Source organism: Helicoverpa armigera, chromosome 23 (genome assembly GCF_030705265.1).
Source record: "Helicoverpa armigera isolate CAAS_96S chromosome 23, ASM3070526v1, whole genome shotgun sequence".
Taxonomy (NCBI): domain Eukaryota; kingdom Metazoa; phylum Arthropoda; class Insecta; order Lepidoptera; family Noctuidae; genus Helicoverpa; species Helicoverpa armigera.
The window spans coordinates 3,748,093-3,769,676 of record NC_087142.1 but is presented as its reverse complement, the minus strand read 5'-3'; the positions used below and the strand labels follow the sequence as shown (position 1 = coordinate 3,769,676).

The 21,584-nt window shown below is 37.1% G+C and overlaps 1 protein-coding gene across 10 annotated transcripts in view; it reads right to left on the bottom strand.

Moving 5' to 3' along the window:
- Nucleotides 1-21,584, bottom strand: part of LOC110376861 (putative mediator of RNA polymerase II transcription subunit 26) — a 55,870-nt gene that overhangs the window by 13,967 nt on the left and 20,319 nt on the right. For 9 of the 10 annotated variants that reach the window (XR_007510636.2, XM_021335477.3, XM_049837638.2 and 6 more), the window contains 7 exons: nucleotides 3,378-4,660; nucleotides 3,013-3,220; nucleotides 2,878-2,923; nucleotides 2,534-2,619; nucleotides 1,549-2,449; nucleotides 780-1,469; nucleotides 456-651 (listed from right to left, as the gene is read on the bottom strand). Coding sequence is in view for 9 of the 10 variants with exons in the window: in XM_021335477.3 (XP_021191152.3) it covers nucleotides 456-651; nucleotides 780-1,469; nucleotides 1,549-2,449; nucleotides 2,534-2,619; nucleotides 2,878-2,923; nucleotides 3,013-3,220; nucleotides 3,378-4,660 (3,410 nt within the window). In the remaining variant the exon portion in view is untranslated. Of the gene's footprint in view, nucleotides 1-455; nucleotides 652-779; nucleotides 1,470-1,548; nucleotides 2,450-2,533; nucleotides 2,620-2,877; nucleotides 2,924-3,012; nucleotides 3,221-3,377; nucleotides 4,661-14,498; nucleotides 14,542-21,584 lie in introns of those variants that run through there. The other variant, XM_064040732.1, reaches the window with a different exon arrangement.

The following is a 21,584-nucleotide window of genomic DNA, read 5'->3' as shown; positions in this document are numbered from 1 at the left end:
ATAAACAATTAAACATTAAATAATGAATATATTATACTTCTTATTAAATGGCATTTTCATTATTTGACTTATAAGGAAAACAGTACTGTACGCGTTTTAATTAATTGAGAATGTATGATCTTAGGATTTTAATAGCACTTATGAAATTAAAGGATGATATCGAATTTATTGTTGCGTAAAATAATGTTTTATTAGAATGTTAATGCTATACAACATTTTAACACAATATTTTTCAATTCCTATATAATATAAAAGACGTTCTGACTGTCTTGTTCATGCATAAAATAATAATTTAAATAATAAAATAATCAGTTTCATGCTCCTTCCACAATTGCATTGGACACCATATTTTCAACCATTCTTCGTAAACCATGCTACAAAATAGCAACTACTTACCTACACACATCATAATATACAAAGGAAATATAAACTTTAATCTAACTGTTGTCACATACCTTCATCGTCAGAAGAGTAGCTGTTATAGGAAGCATTCGTATAAGTCTTGGGCTTATATTGATCAGATCTTAGTGACTGTCGACTATGGTTTAGTGACCTTGCCAGAGAAATTGTTGCAGGGGTACTCTTCCTTGTTAAAGGTGATTGCAACATTCTTTGTTTCCATTCCAACAGCCTTTTCATGGACTCTTCACGCTGAAAAAGTAAAATACATAGTCACTTTTTCTTCATTAAAAATTGATTCTTCAGTATATATACTAAAGATATAATTAAGAAAGTTACTCTGTCCGGCTTTGTAATTTAACTGAACATTATTGATTTACCTGTTGGACTTTCTTTTCGCCTTCCTTCTCTGGAGCTGTAGATGGTAGCCTCGCACTAGCAGACCTCATGAAACTATCAGGGTTAGTGTCATATTTAGCTGCCTCCTTCACGTATCCACTTACATTTGACCCATCGCTCATCACACTCCCACTTCTATTCAAATACTCTTTCTGAATTTCCTTCTCTTTCAAAGTCCAATTAGAATTCAGTGCCTCTACGTCACCATACTTTGAGTTATAGCTAATGTTATCCCGACCCGCACTAAATTCTGCTTCATAATTGTTATTTGTCATCTGAGAATACGCGGTACTCAGTTGTTTCTTTGCTAAACCGCTGGCGTATTTTGCAAGGGGTATCTCCATATTTTTGGGAGTCACACTTGGAACTAAACCTTGCTGCAAATATTGTGCTGATTGTCGCATCTTCTCAGCATAGCTTTCCTCTGAATAATACCTATCGGAACTCGGATCATAGTAAGAATTTATGTCTAAACTGGATTTAGGTCGTTGTGGCTCCTTGTATGTATCATAAGCCGATCGAGTAGGTGCAGTTCTGCTCATCATTTCAGCTTTAGACTCGTATTCAAGAAAATCAGCGCTATGTGGTCTTGGCATCGGAGGTTGAATACCACTTGATTGCATCTTTTTCCTCCGTAAGACTGACGGTCCACTGAATGTTTTCTCTTGAGGCTGAAAAAGTAAAAAATAGAATTTTATTATCTTACAAGGATTTTTAGAAGATGAAGAGTCTAATCATAATCATACTTACATAGTTTCCTGTATACTTTTGTTGCTGCTGCTGCTGTTGTTGTTGTTGTTGTTGCTGATGACTAGATGCTATGCTGACCCCATCGCGATCTTGAGATGGATTCGGTGATTTAGCGTACGTTTTACCGTATTCGTTTTCAGTTGCGTATTGTGCATACACATCTTCGTAATCTCCAATTTTGCCTTTATTATAAGCAGACATAGTTGTCGATCTTCCATAAGCATCCGGCGTACGTCGCTCAGCTAACAAACGCTCATTAATAGCACTCCCTGCCCTTCCAGGTCTTGAACTTAGCTCCCCATACACTTCTCTGTTGTAAGCGTTCATGTCAATGTTAGATTTACCATTATTTCTACTTTCTGTATTCATTTCATTGTGTACCGACTGCGACCTGTCTTCCCTCGCTCTTTCCTCCCTCGCTCTTTCTTCCCTTGTATTACTTCGGGAATTCCTATTTTGTTGTTCATTACGTTCGTCTTTAGGAGTAACTTCATTTTGAGGAGTCGTATCTTGAAGGAATGGATTCCTCTGTTGCGGTTGTCTATCATATATTTGATCCTTGTTTTCTTGTGACGCTTGTTGCTGACTTCGATTCCTATCAAAGTAAGGTGACTGCGGGTTAGACTTATACATTGATGATGTACTGGGTTGATTGTTTTCAAGTTTGTCGGTAACTGTGTTTGTTAATGGCAGAGAGAGATGTTGCGTATCATAGGGTGGTCGTTTTGTATGATACTGTGTTTGCTGCTGTACGGGCGGTGGAGATTGCGGGCTGCGAGTGTATGTAGGCTCTTGGTTTGGACTGGCGGGATAATTTGCGTGGTCTTGATAACGTGCGTGACTAGTGCCTTGACTGTAGTGTGATGCTGGCTTTTTGAGTAAGTCATAGTTTGGATCATACCTGTAATGCATGGAAATGGTATGGTATAATTTTGTTTTGTTATTACTCGTTAATACAGTATTAAAATAATTAAATAAATCATACATGTCAGGGCTCGGTGAGTTGTAGCCTTCATTAGAGCGTCTCGGCTTAGGTGGCGCGTTGGCATACGTCGGTATTTCATCGGCATCCTGCAGCAAAATAACTTCATTTTAATCAACATTCATAAAGCACGTTGTTGTTAATTGAAACCCAACAATTATCCGTGATGCATTTATTAAGTGCATTCCGAACAGGTTGTTAAATGTACAATCAATTTGTGTCGGCGTCGTCGACGCTATTATCTGCAGTTATAACGACTATGTAATAGCTGTCCTTGGTTCCGCTCTGGCAAACTAATTGTCGATCCCCTGAACCGGTACATTATACGTGCTTTCAATACTACCCACCTCTGTTTTAGCAGCTGTCCGATCGCTCTGTTTCTGCGGCTGTTCACTGCGAATAAGAAATAATCCATTTTAGAAAAACAACTATCATTAAAGTGGAGCAGGTGTGAATAAAAGAAATTTTGTTCTAGATCTTACTTGGGGCTTTGCATAAGTGCGGCCATGGTCAGTGCCTTCACCCATTTCATCATGGCTTCCTGATCAGGTGCCGCGAGGATATAAGTTCTCATGTTAGCATGTTCCAGTTTGAAGGCAAACTTCCGAAGTACTTTATCTTCCGCAGTACAACTTGATACTCTGTATGACGGAAGTAGCACAGAGCCAAGTAGTTTTTCTTCGTCTTGACCTATAAACAGAAAATAAAATCTCAAAGTCTAAACTCTAAGCACACGCGTCCCGTGAGAACTACCTACTTCGTAGCCGCGTATAAAAACTAGCTTAGAAAAGATATCTAACTTTATCTAGATCTTCGGCGAAACGAATAAAAAAGGTAGAAAACTTACTTTTGTAGTAAAACAAACAGTACTCCGACAGCACGAACCATCTTTTCCTCCAAACTTTCAATCCATCTGATCCTTGTTTATATAGAATGCCGGACATAGTGACGGGAGCTGAAGGTATGCGCTGCGCTATGGGAGAGCGTAGTGCTTGGTTCCCACCACTACTTCTCCTGCTCTCCGAGGACGGAGACTTCACGCTAGGAGTACTTGACTCACTAGACTTCATTGGTGAAGCAATACTCATGTTGTTCTTTTGACTTTGGTTGTTATAGTCCGACGGAGGGGATTGGCTCTTCGCTTTATCGGCTTCTATTTGCCTCCGATACTGTTGTTCCTGTTCTCTGTATTCGGCTTGCTGGTTCTGATTCCATTGGGCTTCATATTGCCTGTTTTGTTTTTCATATTCCTGATACTCATTGTTTTTGGCGTAACTATCGATGTCTTTTTGTATATCAGGACTACTATATTCTTTAAAGTCATTTTTACTACTGTATCGGTCTAAGTCTCTATAGGAAGAACCATCAGAGTAAATGCTATTTTGTAAATTAGGTGGCGGTTGAACTCCATGGATTTGTTGCAGTAACAATTGACGTTCAGCAAACTTCTGCTGTTGATGCATTTGTGCCTGATTCTGGTAGTGAAGTTGTTGTTGCAGTTTCATTTGCTGAATTTCACTGTATTGTCTGCGCAATAACTCAGTATTACTCTGTGGTCCTATTCTATTGGAATATGGAAGATATGGCTTTGATCCATACTGATTAGGATTAACGTTAGGCCTATACATAGGTTGATGATTTTGGTATATTTGGTTGGTATCTTTCGGTGGGTTGCGTTTTAAATAATCTTGATATACTTCAGCGTTATATCCCTTGGGTATATTGTGGAGTAGCTCATGATTAACATTTTGATCTGTGTGCACTTCTGTCCGTTCGTGCCTCGGAGGTGACTGCGGGTAATTATAGTTATCGTTTGCTCCGTAATGTCTGGCGTAATCGTGATTGTGTCCCGTGCCGTATAAATCGTGTCTGTTTTCAAGGAGCGGAGATCGCGCATTCATGTTGGACTGATACTGACTCTGCAGTAACTGGTGCATGACGCCGTTTGGATGTATTTGGCCTGTTTGTGTGGAGCTGAGGTGGGTGAGTTGTGGGTGCTGCTGGGAGTAGATCTGCTCGGGGTGGACATGGTGAGCCATCAAGTGTTGCTGCGTGAGCGGCTGCTGCGTCGCCGGTGCTATCTTCTTGTTCTCCATTTGGTATTGGCTCTGTGCTGCTGGTGGATCAAGCCTGAAACAAAACAAAATATAAATATAGCTATTATGTTATGAAATAGCTTTATAAAATATTATGTATGTACTCGATAACAAGTAAACCTAATCGATTCGATTTGAATCGCTTAATCGAAATGTTATCATCGAACATCTTGGGTTTGATAAGGTACTCGTAGCTTTGAATACGTTGGTAGTGTAAGAACATTTTGTATTACGTAGAAACACGTAACACTTTGTGATGCCGCATGCCACCAACAACAAATGCGAAGCATTCCGATTCCAATATTGTTATGATGTACTTCACTTAGGAATTTTAAGACGTGAACATATTCTTTAATTATTGAGCAAGTCACACCTGATGCAGTGGTGTACTCACCACGGAATCACAAACACAGTTCGTGATGAAGTAAGTACCTATTCTGAAATTGTTCATCATTAAAGACGAATTTCGGATTAGTTTTTGAAGCGGTGGAAGAGTTTGCAGTGATTTATCAACTAGATTAACTGACAAGTAACAATGTCACAGTAGAACTAATGAGATCGTTTTGAAAGTACCTATATTACTTGTGGATCCATTCCCTCAATCTTTAAATCAGCAATGTTTCATGATAAAGTAATAAACAATATATTTACACAGATTGTCTGTCCGCCTGCGTGTTGCCGTGTTGTAAACACGCAACCCTTATTGTTATACCCACACGTAAAAAGCTTATTTTCATGGGAGTGTTAACACGCAAAATAAAGCTAAGTTTTTTATGGTAACTTCCCACGCAAATAAGGCACGCTGAAAAACTTGTCTGTATGTGAATTTATTAATATTCTAGTTTCTTATGACAACTTTATAAACGACTTTTTGTTACTACTTACTTGTAGAATTGAACACGAGTTCCCAAGACATAAATTAACTACACTATCCTGAGGTACAAATATTGTATTCCCAACTTTTATTATTGTACAGATAAATGATTTCTTTTAGCATTGACAAACGAATTTCGAACCGAAAATTATTATTCACATTCTTTTGTTTGTAAATCGGGTCAAATATAGCGACCTAAAATGACTCGGAAGAATACTTGAAAATAGATTAAGAAGGATTACAATGAAACGATTTCAATCGTGCGTTGGCAAACAACGCTTAAAATAAAGGTAAACAAACAGTTTACAAGTGTCATCGACCTTATTCATTATCTTTGATTATGTCAATGGTTGAGGAAAAACCGATAATAGGATATGTGTCAGGGAACATCTATGAATGGCCTTTATTTACTTAATTCATATAAACAGGCAAGTAGGTAAATCTTGGACACCAATGGCTGATAAAAAGATGAAGAAAAACATCTTGAGGAAACCTGGACTATAAAGTTAGAAATCACCAACCCGCATTGAGCAAGCGTGGTGATTAATGCTCAACCCTTCTCCGTGTGAGAGGAGGCCTGTGCCCAGCAGTGGGTCGATAAAAAGGCTGTAACAGTAACGGTAGGTATATAAACAGGCTGAGATGATGTCATCGCGTCATCAGAGTGCTAGAAATGGCCAAAATATAGTGGCGGTCTAACACAAACAATACAACTCTCGCTTTTAATTACTTTCATAATATAATAGAGAAGAAAGTTTTCAGAACCTTATCTGATGTCTACCAAAATCTACACACTACAATTAACATAAGACTTTAAACTAACACAATGCTCGTTCTAAACAAATAAAAAAATATATTACGCTTGCTTCAGTGAAAGCAATAAGACACATAAATCAAAACTATTAATTAGTTATCAAACAATCAATGAAAGAATATCCGAAACTACTCATTACACGCAACTCATCAATCTTCCTGTCCGCCATTAATTTTCCCAACTCGCTACAAATATCGATGTTACTCTCATCCTGATCAAAGTCGATAATGATTCGATCCATCACCGACTCGTACGCAGCATCCGGCATGAAAGATCTCCTCGTCTTAATGACCGGAAGATGTGCGAACATCCCAGTCGGCAGTCATTGTACTCATCTAGTCTGACACTTCCTTTATGTAACGATAATGAGTCACGTCAATCGTTTGTACGTAAATAGTCTACAAGAACTTTGAGAGCAAAAGCTGTTATATCCTACATTAATGCTAAAATAGGTAATTGACTATCGGGATGTAATCATATCAGTCGTAAAGTGATAGGAAGACCAATGATTAAACTTAAACCCGACTATGGTTAATACAAGTAAGTTTAAACTGATATGTTTCAATTTCAATAGACATGTCCAAAAATATGTAAAAACATGAGAACCTTTTTTGGAAGTCGGTTAAAAATTATATGAATGAAGATAGTGCTCCCTAGGTGATTATAATCACCCTGTGCAGATCCATAACCATTCGAAGCATGCATCGCACGGCTAACTTATCCGCTATTAATCCACTAACGTCCCCGCATAATATATTCACATGTTTAATAATAAGTCTCCGTGAATATTTAGCATTCTTGAAAGCTCTAACTTCCGGCTAATTACTGAGTAAACAGAAATAGGTTTATTGACGTAGGTAACCCAAATATACTTTTGCTGGAGAGTTTATAACGTGTTTGTGTGCCAAAGTGAATTACGAAAGATTAAGATAAAATAACCTCTGATTAACAGCTTTAACGCTATCTTGGTGTGAATATGGCTGGCAAAAAGTGACGTGGTTCTTAATATAATAGGGCTTTTATAGGCCCATAATAATGCTTTCTGCTCATAACAATCTATAGCTCGCAAGTAGGTGCTTGCGGAATTGGTTTCTTCTTTATTGATTAGTGATATTCCACGACTTTCTTTTGCCGATATTCGTTATCGATACTAGTTACTATTAACTAATATTTGACATGAACTAAATACCAAGACTGACCGAGACAGACATTACAAACGTTGGCAAATCATCAAAATTTGCGTGAACTTAAAATAGTCCAGACGGTCCCAATATAAAATTAACTGACGCGTTCAGTTTTTGTAATTTCGAGTGTTAATATCTAGGAATTATTCTGGAAGCCACGGTTCTTAGTCTAGGTCGTAAATAGTACAATTATGGGTGATATTGTTTGCGTTTAGGCGCGGAGAACTGGTCTAGTTGGCGGCGAGCCAACAATCTGAGCCGCGTTTACACCTCGAGACGACGGGAGATTAATCTACCGTTCAATGTCAATCTTACCTAAGGGTGGCCTACATTCAGTACTACGATGCTCTCATTCTTAGATCAAAGGTGATATTTAGAAATGCGGTTACGATATCACTGTCTATTGTCGTATGCGTATACGATGTCTAATTTTATCGCAGCAGTTAGCTTGTATACAGAGGGAACTATTTCTTGTGCGTAGATAAACATACCCGAAATTGAACCAACCTCGATAGTATTTCCAAAGAATATGTAGTTTAACGTAAAGTACTTGGGTAAACTAGAGGTATGGCCGCATTTTATAAAGCTGACAGACTGACAGAACTTTCGCATACATAATGATAACTACTTGAAATCTTTTTATAATGTCTCTTTTTACGGTTAATGTTGTTTAGTCTGTAGATTTGGAGATTACATAAGGTGTTAATGGATTATTCGTACGCACGATCAAAATCATAACATTGTGTATCAGAAAGCTTTACAGCATCAAGCTTCATCAACTGACAAGCCTGACAGCTGACGTTTCAAATTGTCAGTCACTGTCTTATACTGCATGTTGTACCTACCTCTTATGTTAACGTGTAATGTAACACCCAACTATTATCTAACAATCTTATGAAATAAAACATAATAACTCAGAGTGAAATTATGAGGTAATTATAAATTGTTTACATTACTAACACCTGTGTAATTATTTATTTTAATTGCGTATGCATTACCATAACTAAATATAAATGAGTAAATTGACGCTGAACTCGTAAAAAATACTCGTGGCCTGCTCACCTATGCAGTAATATTTATTACTTACTGCATAAAATAATAAATACTATTGTTTTTATGATCCTATTTCGCACAGTATCTTGCAATTACCATACAGAGATAAAGAAAGTCATTAGATGTTGTAATCCTGGATGAATTGTAATTCTCAACTTTACTATAAGACATTGCTTAAATTGACTACTGTATGGTATAAACCTGGTTCGTTAAAAATAATTCTTAGATGTTGTAGGATAGTCTCATTTCGTTAATCCATTTGAACTTTCTCAGTAATTATCTTCGACTGTTGTCAAGCTAACAGTATTTCACACTTATCTGTTGATTAGATACTTAGGGCCTTACTACAAAAACTTTAAACCCTGTTTTACACTTGTCTAATAAAATTTTGGCTGCAAAATGAACCATATGTCAACGTCATAATTTGACATTTTTTTAGACAAGGCATAAACTGACGTTTAAAAGTTTTTGTGGTAAGACGGTTAGCGTCAAAGTGCTACTCTACGTCAACAGCCTGACGTATGTATGTCCCATTAACTGTCTTTCGCAACTAAAATAGTCGAATAAACGTCGCCACGTCGTAATAACACCGTTATTCTTTGAAAATGTTAATGCTACTTTAATAGTTGTTATAAAATGCTAGGTAATCAACGCTTTAACCTGTACTACAGCACAGCACGCACATCCTAGGTAACTTTCTGCGAATAAGGAACATAATGGTAGTATTAAAACTTCTAGTAACTTTTCTGTTATTGTAATGGTATACAATGTAAGTGAGTTATTGAGTACGTAATGTAAATGGACCACAAACACGAAAAGTACACAAAACGCCGCAAGAATAACACATACGGAACAAGAATTTCAAATAACACGTTCATTTGTTTATTTGTTTAACACAACCATTTTCATTCACAACGCAGTACCAATTGAAAGTTTAGAAATCTGTGACTCAGTGTCACTTTACCTGCAAAGTCCGGGTTTTAATAGAATTTCCCTTTAGACAATGACTAAGACGGTATACGATTTAAATGAATAAAAGAACGTCTAGAAATACAAAACCTTCAACTGACCCACATTATACCGAAATGCCAGCAAATCAAATTGATACTGTATCTAAAAGAGTATCGAATGACATCATTGATGAAGCCATATTTATAAGGCAGTCGACGCCTAAGTTAATACATAAGGATCGTCGTGGTGTATCGCCTCAAAGGAAATAATTAACAAGACAATCATTAGCTAGGGACTGGTTGGACTAGATAATGCAGTGTTTCCAATGCCTAGCAGTTAAAATAGACCACATCCTGCAAAATTATGGTTAAGTCGAAGTGCAGTTAAATGCATGCAAATTGCTTACTGCGTTAATGGCTGAAGAATATTAGTTATCAATTAAGGTTGCATATATTATTTAGTTTTTTTTTTTATATACAGATAATACATTATGTACTTATATGTAGTAGATATTTGTAGGTATTGCTCTATCGTATGACGAGGGATCGATGAAAAAGCTCAGTTTTGCAATACATAAACCAAAAAAATATAATAATTATGACTAACATGATGATATTTAACCAAATGTAACATTCAAATACAATGTTCTTGTTGTTTCTTAAAGGGCAATGACCTATTGACATTGGAAATGCCAGGACTGAACGCCATTTTGTAATGAATTTCCAAACGTCAGATTTAAATAAAGAATTAAAAAAATATCCTTAATTATCTTTGCTTGCATTTCAACATTCTTTTGTTATAAGATACGTACTTACAGCATGAAATCAAATATCTCGGTATGTGATTGAAACTTATCTTACGAGAAATGATACCTACGTGTCATATTATGCACAGAAGTAGATAGGTAACTATGGACTAGTCAGTATGCTTGGCAAGCATTTGAGTCTATAAACAAATGTCAAAGAGCTGAAAAATGATATCATCCCACACATATTTACATTCCAGTATCATTTTTAAAAATAATAATATTCCAACATATCGCATTTTCTTGAAAATATAAGCTATAGTTGCGGCTTATAATAAATCATAAAATGCATCCAATGTAATGACTAGTTCAAGTTCTATGAAACTAGTGGGCACCTACTTATTATTCATTCATAATCGCGACTTGCACTTGGCGGCCGTGCAGCCTTTCAAAGCCAGTAAAACAACAAATAAAACTCTATGAATGACTTCATCCCACGAATACGACGTTTGAAACAAACAACACATCGTAACAGAAAAAGATTGACGAGAAAAAAGGTGTGGGGAAGATCAAAGCTGTCACTGGGGAGCGTCTGCGCGGGCGCATCCGTTACCAATTGACAAATGTTGGCGACAACGCGACGGCTGAGTGGTACCAGCGAAATTCCATTGACAGTTGGAGTAGGTATGTGAGATATTAAGGTATAAGATTGAACGCAGTGGAATGCTGAGGCAGTGTCGATTGGCCGAGCCGGTCCCGCACCGCAAGCGCTGGGTTCCCGCGGCGTTCCCGCGCATTCTTGCGCGCGAGGTGAACAACCGGCGCGCACGTCGTCGTCCTTGGAGCCGCGTGCTCCTTTCTACACAGCCTCCATCGACCCGCGCTAAGGGTTGCCACATTTCCGTTCAAACTGGATGCTGCATAGGTCCGGTTCTCTGCCTTCCAATTAACGATGGTAATTACTATAGATACATGTGTGTGGACTCGCTCGGCTAATGGCTTGCGTGCCTAACGGAAACTGTTTTAATCATAGCGAAGAGACAGATATTTATGTTACACTGAGAATGTTTTTTCTATCTTTGATGTTCTGATGAAGTAAGATACGCATCATACCTATTTATTTAGGATATCTAATAAAATATCCACCCAATATTGCTATTAATTTTGTTGTATATGCGAAAAGTGGCAACCCTAGTGAATGGTAGGACCCTACGTGGTTAGATAATTCACATGTCGGTGGTAAACTGTAACCTGAGTACCGTGACTATGAACAAGAAGTTTCTTTGCGTACAACTGTGCGGTGTGAGAAATTTTCTCACATCCACTACAAAGTATCGGATGGCTTTTCGCGGAAATATGACACAATTTCTAGTTAGGTACAACAATTTGGCATATCTTCGCAAATTGAAAGGAACTTTCACCAGATCCTTAGAGCTATCCCCAAAAGACTACTACTACTACTAGATAAATCTCGGTCAGGGTTATTAGTAATACTTAATCAAAAATGCAGTCTATTGAAACCAGTAATTTAACGGATTAAACAATTATAATTTTATGCTAATATTCACGGCACACTAACCACTTTCTTTAAGTCCAGGCACCGTGGAAAAATTCTGACATTCTTCAAATTTTCTAAAGTAAAAACTCGCAGTGAAACCTGGGCTATTCGCAATATTTCGCAATTATTAGTCTCGGCATTTTGTAAATTCTTTTTCACAGACTGGTCTGATGTGTGTCGTCTAAATTGTTCACGTTTTTAAAGTAAAAAGTTGACTCAGGTAAATAATTCTGCTTCATACAGAAGTACTGGTAGATAAATATAAGTAGCAAGCTAGCGTACCCAGCGTTGGCCGTTTTGATAGACTCATGAAATTCAGTAGACGGAGTCACTTAAGATCCATTAAGGGCGCTGTAAGTGAGCGGTAATTAAGCAATTACACACCTTTCGCCCAAACGTTGTTAAAGAGAAGTTAAGGAGTAATAACATTAGTGAACACGGAACGGCCGGCAGAGCATGAAAACTTGACAAAGAGATGCCCAGTGCGGCTACAATAAGTGATGTTTTGTTGTGCGATTGTACCCGCGCCCGGCGGCCGCCAGTGTAGAGTTACTGCGTTACAGGTCGGAACTTCAAACAAAAAAGCCAAGTCTGCCTCCACCGGGTTCACTAAACCAAAAACAATGGGACAAACCAGAAATTAACGGTGAATGTTTGTTTAAGAAAAACAAAAGACAGATACAATACCATCAGCGGTCTTTTTGTAAATCGAACAGTATTTACTTTCGTTGGAATCATTGTTTGTCACAAATGTGTGTAACTTGATTGCTGCGGTAATGAGGTTAACTGTATTTCAGGTTAATGGCGCATTAAAAACTCGTAATACGATTCGAATGAAGTGTAATATTATTAATCCATTACAAATGACGTAATATAAAATTAAATGCTACTTTAATACCGTATCATTATGATGCCTACATGATGTTATATAATCCGCAGATTATAATGTAAGTACAATTAAAAAGTTGGTATTGCTCAAAATACGTTTAAAAGCTGACATTTTATGGTTTCTTGTCAATGAATGTGGGACTAATCCATTAGCTCCTCAATAAGCGTGTTGACTAATTAAACTTACGTAATGAGGCAACGTTTCACAATTTTCTTAGTAATGCAATTTCTTTTTATCTGTTCCGTGCTGGTAATCAAGCCATTGAATCAGTTTAATTAGGTGCAAGTCCACCTTGAGCTTATTTACAGAAACATTGCGAAACTTTGGCATAATTTACTGACATTATCATTGAGATAAGAACAAGATATCCTTTTATCTTACTTACGAAATAAAAAACGTAAACAATTCTTTAATTCTGTACAGAGGTAGATGCTTCAATTCATATTGTTGATTTAGAAACTTTACATGTAGGTACATAAAATTGTCTTTGATACTCTGAAGTAAGATCGGAGTAAAATACACATATTACTTATATACTACATGCAAGAGTGCCTTTGACCAGGGAATTAGCATAGCTATTAAACTCAGAAATTCTACAAGTCTTCTCATAGCATCGTGTGTGGCAAGAAGGAATTCATAAATCGTCGTTTATTTTTTATTTTATTTTGGCGACATAATTAATATGCTATTTTAGTATTAAAACAGTTTTAAGTTCTATAAGTTACACAGCATTATCAAAACGGATGCGTCGACGTTGATGTGGGTTTTATCAAAACCATTAGCATACCGAACTAGCGACGTTTGGTAAACTGGTTCATGAGATCGAAGACGAAGAAGATGGAGCATATCTCCTAACTAAGAAATGTTACACTTTTTTGTCATAGAAAGAAAAAATACTCAACGTTAATTAATATGTTAATGAACAAGTTATTTCAAATTCATGATACGTACGAGTTCCTAATACTTTCAGTAATAATAATAACCAAATTCATCAACAACCGACAAATTACCAAACTACGTGGGTCACATTGTGGATTAGGTAAATGACCTTACTTCATCGATAGAACAGGTGCTAAAAGGAGATAGATATAAATGTAAATTTCCATAATTTCATTCGTTATTTGTTTCATTTTGCACTAATATCCAAAAAGGCTAACTTAATCCTAAAAAGCTTTATGAAACCAATACACGGTTCTAGTTTCAGCTTTGAATTACACGAGAGTTTCGATACAATATTTTAACAAAAGCTTAAAACAAAAGAATTAATAATCATAATTTAATCCGAATAAGAGATTGATAACTTGATATTTCTATATTGCATTGAACTAATAACAAGGATCTATCGACACTGACTTTCCTAAAATGAGCATAAAAGAGAGACGATGAACTTGATTCTATGTTAATTTAATATTGGCAATAGGTTATTTATAATAAATGAGTTTGGTATTTGTTATTTGAATAGATCTGCGTGGGATCACCTCTTTTATGCTCGCGATGCAGCGCATACCAACCTCACCTCTATGATGTCACTCTATGGTGTTAACAAACATGATTTATTGAATCTCGACGAATAATACAGGTACCCATTAATAAACTTATTTTTATTTATTTATTCGGTTGAATAGGTCCTCAATACTCAATGCATTTTGGATCCGGTAGCACTGTTGACTGGTAAATATTTGTTCTAGGTAGGTATGAAAATGACAATCAAATAATAGACAAGTCATATACCTATGATATATATAATTTATTTACTAGAAATCGTGTTCCGTGGTTTTAGTATTGAATAATAAAAGACACGAACCTCCTCACGTCACGACAGACCCGATCGAACACACCTGTTACTTGTGAATAAGCAGCTATTGCTAGATAAATATCGAAACTAAATTATACAGATATCCTTCACCTGTGGCTTGATGCTAAGCTAAAAAGTACGAAAATAGAAACAACATTTTTATTAAGATAACGAATCTCTACAACTTAAACAATTATAACATCATCTGCTATTCAACTTCTCATCGGTATCTCAACTGAAAGGCGATTATAACAGGACCAAATAGGTCACCTTATCATCCCATAGATCAATTGCTTCATGATTAAAAACCGTTGCAATGAAAAGTATCCTGTCTACGCATCGGACTTATAGAACTCGCATATCGAATTTGTAATATGACTTTACTACGCATTAGCGAATACTATGTATGACATATCCGTACATTGCATATACACATGCAATCCATTAGCCTCAAGCAAACAGGCCACAGTGCACTCTGTTTTAAATGTCCCGATTACAAGATTGACTGGTCGATGGTTTGTTTATACTAAATCATCTGCCTAGCCTTTTCCCAGCTACATTGGGGTTGGCTCCCAGTCTAAGCGGATGCTACTGAGTACCAGTATATTAAAAGGAGCGACCTCTATCTATCTGACCTCTTCAAACCCGGATGACAAAATACCCCTACTTAAGACTGGTTGTCAAACTTACTGGCTACCCGTAACGACTGTCAAAGATGTTCAAATGACAGCCGGGACTTACAGTTTATCGTGTCCTTCAAAAAACTGTCACTGGTGTCCAAGATATACTTACATACACAAGTATACAGAAACTTAGAAAAGTTGCATAGGTATTTGCCTGACCTGGAAGCGAACAAAACTCATACTTGAGAGGTTGGTTCTTTACCCACAACGACTTGCGACTGTTTATTTATACAGAGGGATCAATACTGATCAGTAGGGACCAGTTAGAGGTGGCAATAAGCCAGTCACGTTTACTGAAGGGCTCGTAGAACGTGCTAACTGCTGTCGAATTTAAATAGATCGACAATGGTGTTTAACTCAATGGATAGGGCGGAATTTGTCACGCTTTAGATGTCCTGTTGAAAGACCATTTAAAACGTGGTCTTAAAAGTACTGCCTTTAGCTCTGGGTTTAAATTTATATTCGAAGAAAGTATATGGTTTAAATCTACCACTGAAAATTTAAAAGCGAGTTAATTTAAAACCATGTATTTTAATAGCGTGTAATATGGGTGACTTGTTATTAAAGACCTTATCCTTAAAGATACAAATCTGTTGATCAATATTAGATCGGATAAGATTAACTACACAGAAGTCGGTATCTGTCAACGTGCACAATTATATCAGTCCACAGTCTGAAATAATTACTTCTCTCGTACTAAGCTTATGTAGGCGACTGGTATGCAAGGACAAGTTTGCCCAGCTATGTAATACATAATTCATTACAAAATGATCTCGCCACGCGCCTACAAAGCGTGCTTTTTAACAACAATGATTGATTTAGTGTGGATTTCAATAACCGATCTATCCATTCTTTCGCAATTAGAGATTGTGATTTGACATGAGCGATATGAAGCTAATGTCAAAATTCAATCTCTAATCCACGGATAGTTTATTGAAACGCACAGTTAAGCGATTACACGCCTTAAAGAAACGTTACCAAAGTAACTAATGATAACAATCGCTTGTTGGTGAAACAATCTATTATTATAGCGTAATGTTTCAATCAATCAATCAATTTGGCCTGTCGTAGGACTTGGCGTTCAGAACTAAGTTTAGCGCACCCTATGAGTGAGATTACATCTGTAGACGGAAGCCGGTGAAGAAAAGTAGTGTAGCAGTGACTTGTGTGCGTGTAGACAGTGTTCAACATAAGTATATATAATAATAATAATAAGCCCCGCAGGGCATCTGAGGCGGATGACGGGGAGTAGCGACCCCGCGGGGCTATATATCCGAGTGCTCCAGGGAGAGTATACTGTCCCCCATCTCCGGCTTGCCGGAGTGAAGCATGACGGGGGATAGGTCTCCCGCCTCTTGGCTTGCCTTCATCGGCCGGTCAGAGTGGAGTCGCTAGAGCAAGGTTAGTCCTGCTCGGAGGGTAGGTGCCTCGTGGTAAGTGGCGAGTGGGCCGGTGATGCTGGACCCACAGGGAGCGCGTGATCTGCGTTTAAAGTCCACCGAGGTATCCTCGCCCTTCTCAGCCGCTCATGTCCCTGTTGCCCTCTTGTTGCTTTTCAGTGACTGATTCCCGGGGGCCCAGTAAGTGAGTTGGCGAGTCTCCACCTGCCATTTTAACATGTATTTAATACATTGTCATCGGCAGGTGCCATAGTTCCCGTAGTTTCCCCATTCCTAGTCCATTAGCATCCCATCACAATAGCCCAAGTAGTTTTCATCCATAGTTAGCAATAGTTTAGCACAGAACCGGGGATTGTCCTTGGGTACGTTTCTATAGTGTATACAGGGATAATCGTCGGTTTTGTGTCACCATTTCATTAAAGTTGTCTCAAAAGGGCTTCAGCGTGTTGGCTTCGGCCCCACGTTCGCCTCCCAAAAATCCGGGACTCTATAGTCCCGAGGCCTGGTAGAGACATACAAAATAATAATAATAATAAATTGTTTATTTGTTAACGTAAATTATTCTAACAGTACCCTTGCACTGGGCGTTTAGGCGTTTGTCCAACTTACGAGCTCATTCTCCATACATTATCACACATTATTTCATACCTAAGTAGTTTATTTGAGCGGGCCATCCATCAAAACAGACTTTTGAACAAAATCAATTTACTTTTTCGTGATTTGAACTGCTTATTTCTAAAATTATTGCCAATTGCAGTGCATTTAATTACACCAAAACATTTACCTGCTACTTCACATAGGTATGTCAGTAAGGAAAAAACGTAGTCCAACGGAAACTCTTACACTCGACAATCATACAATCGCAATACTGTAGCACCCTAAGTTCAACTAGTATTGTATTCAAACGGTCTCCTCGCAGTCTGCCCACCCCGCTTTCCGCCGGAAATGTAACCGTCTAGTGCGTTTGATGAAGATATTAAACTTACATCAACTTTAACGGTTACCGTAACAAAACAACAAAACGAGAAGCTCATTTTTGGTATACAAAATTACCATAAGCATGTAAACTAGAGGTAAATATGTGACTCTAAGCTGCGGTTAAAGTTTATCGTATTAAAAGCAACTGTGGTTTGAGAAATACTGGCGACCAGCCCTGGCTTCGCACGGGTGTAATGGTGATATTAAATACACTAAATTTTACATGCAAACCTTCCACTTCAATCACTCTATCTATACTATCTATTAAAAAAAATCCGTATCAAAATCCGTTGCGTAGTAAACGATTTAAGCATACATAAGGATATAGGGACAGAGACAATGACTTTGTTGTAGTACTACACTAGTGAAGGTTGTTAAAATTAACTAAGCATTATATCATAAGAACTTTATGTAAATGTTTATGAGTAGGTACTAAGAAGGTTCCGTGATCTCATCCCAGCAAACCACTCGTGCCATAATAACCGGCAACAAAATAATAAACTTAACAATGAGCAGTTCGTGTTTACATTCTGCAGCCAAATCGCATGCGGTTAATACATAACAGTTTTACCCTACATTGTGACAAAATGCAGTTACGACCCACTTGGCAACACTCGTAGTTCTAATCGTGGTTTGATTTGCAGCAGTACATGACTTAACGAGAATATTGGGACGAACACTTTATTAATAATCTAAGAAAATGCAAGATAAGCTAAACATGTAATTCCCCACATAGGTGATTATTAAATTTTGTTACTTGCCTTTATGAGACATTAACAATTCCTGTGGACCATGATAAAAAAAGAATGATTAAGTTTTGACGCATTTTTTCAGAGCAACCCTAACAATTTGATTGAACCAAACACCAAAGCCAATTCCCACGAAATGTTCCAGCTAATACGAACATATCGATAGTATGTATAAAATGTATTCGAACATTTTATTAGCACTCGAAGCGTGATAATAAAACAATATTTTCGGTAACTAAAATATAGACTTCAAAATTGCACACGGTGGTCATAAATTGCAAAAACGTGACTGTGTTCTGTCTAGTTACAACCGCCAGCTATTCATAGATACTAATAATACCTAATCATATAGTCTACAGGTAGAACAAGTATATGAATGGATGCTACAACTGAGTTAGTAATAACAAAGACTTAAATTGACGTAAACAAAGATAAGAATAGTAATTCGTATTCGGAGCACGTTGAGGCTAACCAGTGTCTCGTAATAATTCAATACAAGGTACTTTAGAGGTGGCAGATACGCGTAAGCGCCTCACAATTCAAACACTCCATCATTGCTCGCTTACACAATATTTTATGACAAAAGCAACATTCCAAAGAATTAAGGTAATTTGTCGTCATTTTTCACGACAATTCTGTGTATGTAAAGATAATGCTGCGAAAGAACAAAACGTTTTCCTTAATGTAGCGGAAGGTACAGTTAGCATCGTAAATAAAATTAATGTGTTTTATTTTAATATTTCTCAACCTTCCCACAATTTGTAATATTAAAATACTGTCGAGAACATTGTTTATCTTGACTGTTTTCCTACTTGACATCGTTCACGTGCGGAGGTGATTACCGTAACGGCCATTTTTATTATAACGAGAAAATGTCGCTATCACTCTACTTAATATCACATTAGGGACATTACAGACGTCTTGCTTATTTCATAGAGAATACGTACCACCTGCCAGGCTGAGATTCACACGTCTCGACTATAATGTATTCCACAATTTCCACAGCGTTGAGAAAGCTCGCTTAGATTTACATTGCATTTTGAAATTGCACTGCAAAATACTCGGAAATTTTGTAGATCCTCACGAATATATTGCATGCGGATGTTTTAGACGCAATTTTGTTTATAAGCTGATCAGTTATTATTAAATTAGCGGCTGTACCTAGTTTTCGAGTACTCCTATTTAAATCTGAATCGTAACTTTCACGATACCAGGAAAAACTAGGAAACTAGAGCGCCTTACAATTTAAAATAAATTGTAAATTCATATAATTCTCGTACAGTACATACGTGCAGGCATGTGTAATTGCGTATTTAATTTAAGTAACACGCCGCGAATTGAGACAAAAGTCGTGAGAGAAGAAAGTTATAGTCTCACCAGAGACCGACTGCCTTCATTACATTTCTTGTAGGCAGGTAATTATATAGCGGGAACCTTATGTAACGAAAATTTCGTAATATTTGATAAACTTGTGTAAAACCGGTATAAAATGCCAACTTTTACTGGCCTGAAAATGATTTTCTGTTTCGAAAGATTCTTATCATTAAAGCTTCAAGTTAAGATAATGTAGAACCTAACAAAAAGTAATCTACTTTGTTTAAAACTAAACCAACCATTCATTGTTATTTGCATAAGAATGGGTGTTTAATTAACCCTCTGCAGCTGAGGTGGTAGTCTCACAGTCACCGCAAAATACAAAATCAAGTTTTTTACCATCATTTTTCAAATTCGTGCGCCAGCTCTTCGAGTACCTTCCTATAAAGGGCTTGCGCGTCGGACAGTGTGCGGGGGGCGGTCACAGTGAGCTTACTTTAGCGTGGAGGAAGGAAAGTGTCCACGGGACTACCACGTCAGCGTCAAGGTAAGTTTCCACGAGACTACCACCTCAGTCAAATGGTTATATCTTCATAGTGTCTCCTAAACTACCACGTCAGTAACCTAGTTTAAATGATTAATTTTTAGTGTTATTTTCAAATTTTCCTGAAATATTACGTTAATATTTTAATTACTTGTCAATTAACTTGAATGCCAAGCTAACTGGTGTTAAGTACCGAACAAGTTTTTAGATGGACATCTCAAGCAACAACCCTAAACCAGGGACTTCTGCTCGTAAAAGAACATCGGCTGAAACTCTCCAGAGACATGAAGGGGAAATATTGAACTAACTGTAACAGGAAAGTGACGATGCCTTTTAGTGTTAGATATTGATGATAAAGATGGAGATCCATTAGTTTCGATCCTGAAACCGAACGCGATGAAGATGACGCCATTTCACGTGAAGAAGAGTTTTAGGCATGGATAGGGGGTCCCTCCATCTCCAGTAGTTAGATCTGTTCCACTGAGTGACAAAACATTTTGTTATATTTTTCCAACTTAAATAAAAAGACAAACTAAGTATCGTTGCTGTGATTGTTCGAAGCCAATTTGCCTTCAGTTCTCTAAGCCACTGTGTGATAATTGCCAAAAAAAGGTGTGACTTTGAATCAGTCTAGTTTATAATTTGACCAACGAATGTATCTCATTTTTCCAACACTGATTCATATTATTGTGAACTTTTAAAATATGTAATTGAAAATTTGAAAAAGTTGATTTTGTTACTTTTTTTAGTTCATAAATGATTAAGTAGAATTTTTCAGACTGATTTGACATAAGTAAATTAAACTTGTTTAATTTTGAAAGTACATTTTCTTTTTTTTATTCCAAGTTAATTTAACATTTAAAATAGGCTATAAATCTAATAAATATCAATAAGTTAGCTGTATAGTTTAATTTTACAAAAATATTTGCAGTTGAAGTGGTGTCTCGTGCACTACCACCTCAGTTGAATTGTAAAAATTTGACCACGTCAGTTGCAGAGGGTTAACCGGCTTCGTAGTAGGTAGTGAGATTTCGTACTGAAGTCGTCAGTTTTATCTTCACGGACTAGTGGAACTGGCTGTAGTAGATATTATATGAATTAACTGCTATAGCCGGTAGCCTTGGTTACGTGCTCTTGTAGATAACATCGTCACGTCAGCCGAACAGAGTGACACAGAATCGTGAGAGATGAAAGTCATTGTCACACACACTACTCCGAGTAATAGAAACGGTAGATAGGAACTCAAATGTGCTTTATCTACATTTCGAACAGCCTTTAGTTAAAATTATTTTCAACTCTGTAGCACTGATTACAAAAATTCCTTTACTAAAACACTTTTTCGTAATTGTCGTGTTCTATCTTTATTGCGGTATTTTTATAGGAGATATTAAGCAATTCGTGTTTTGTTAGAATAATTAAAGGAACAA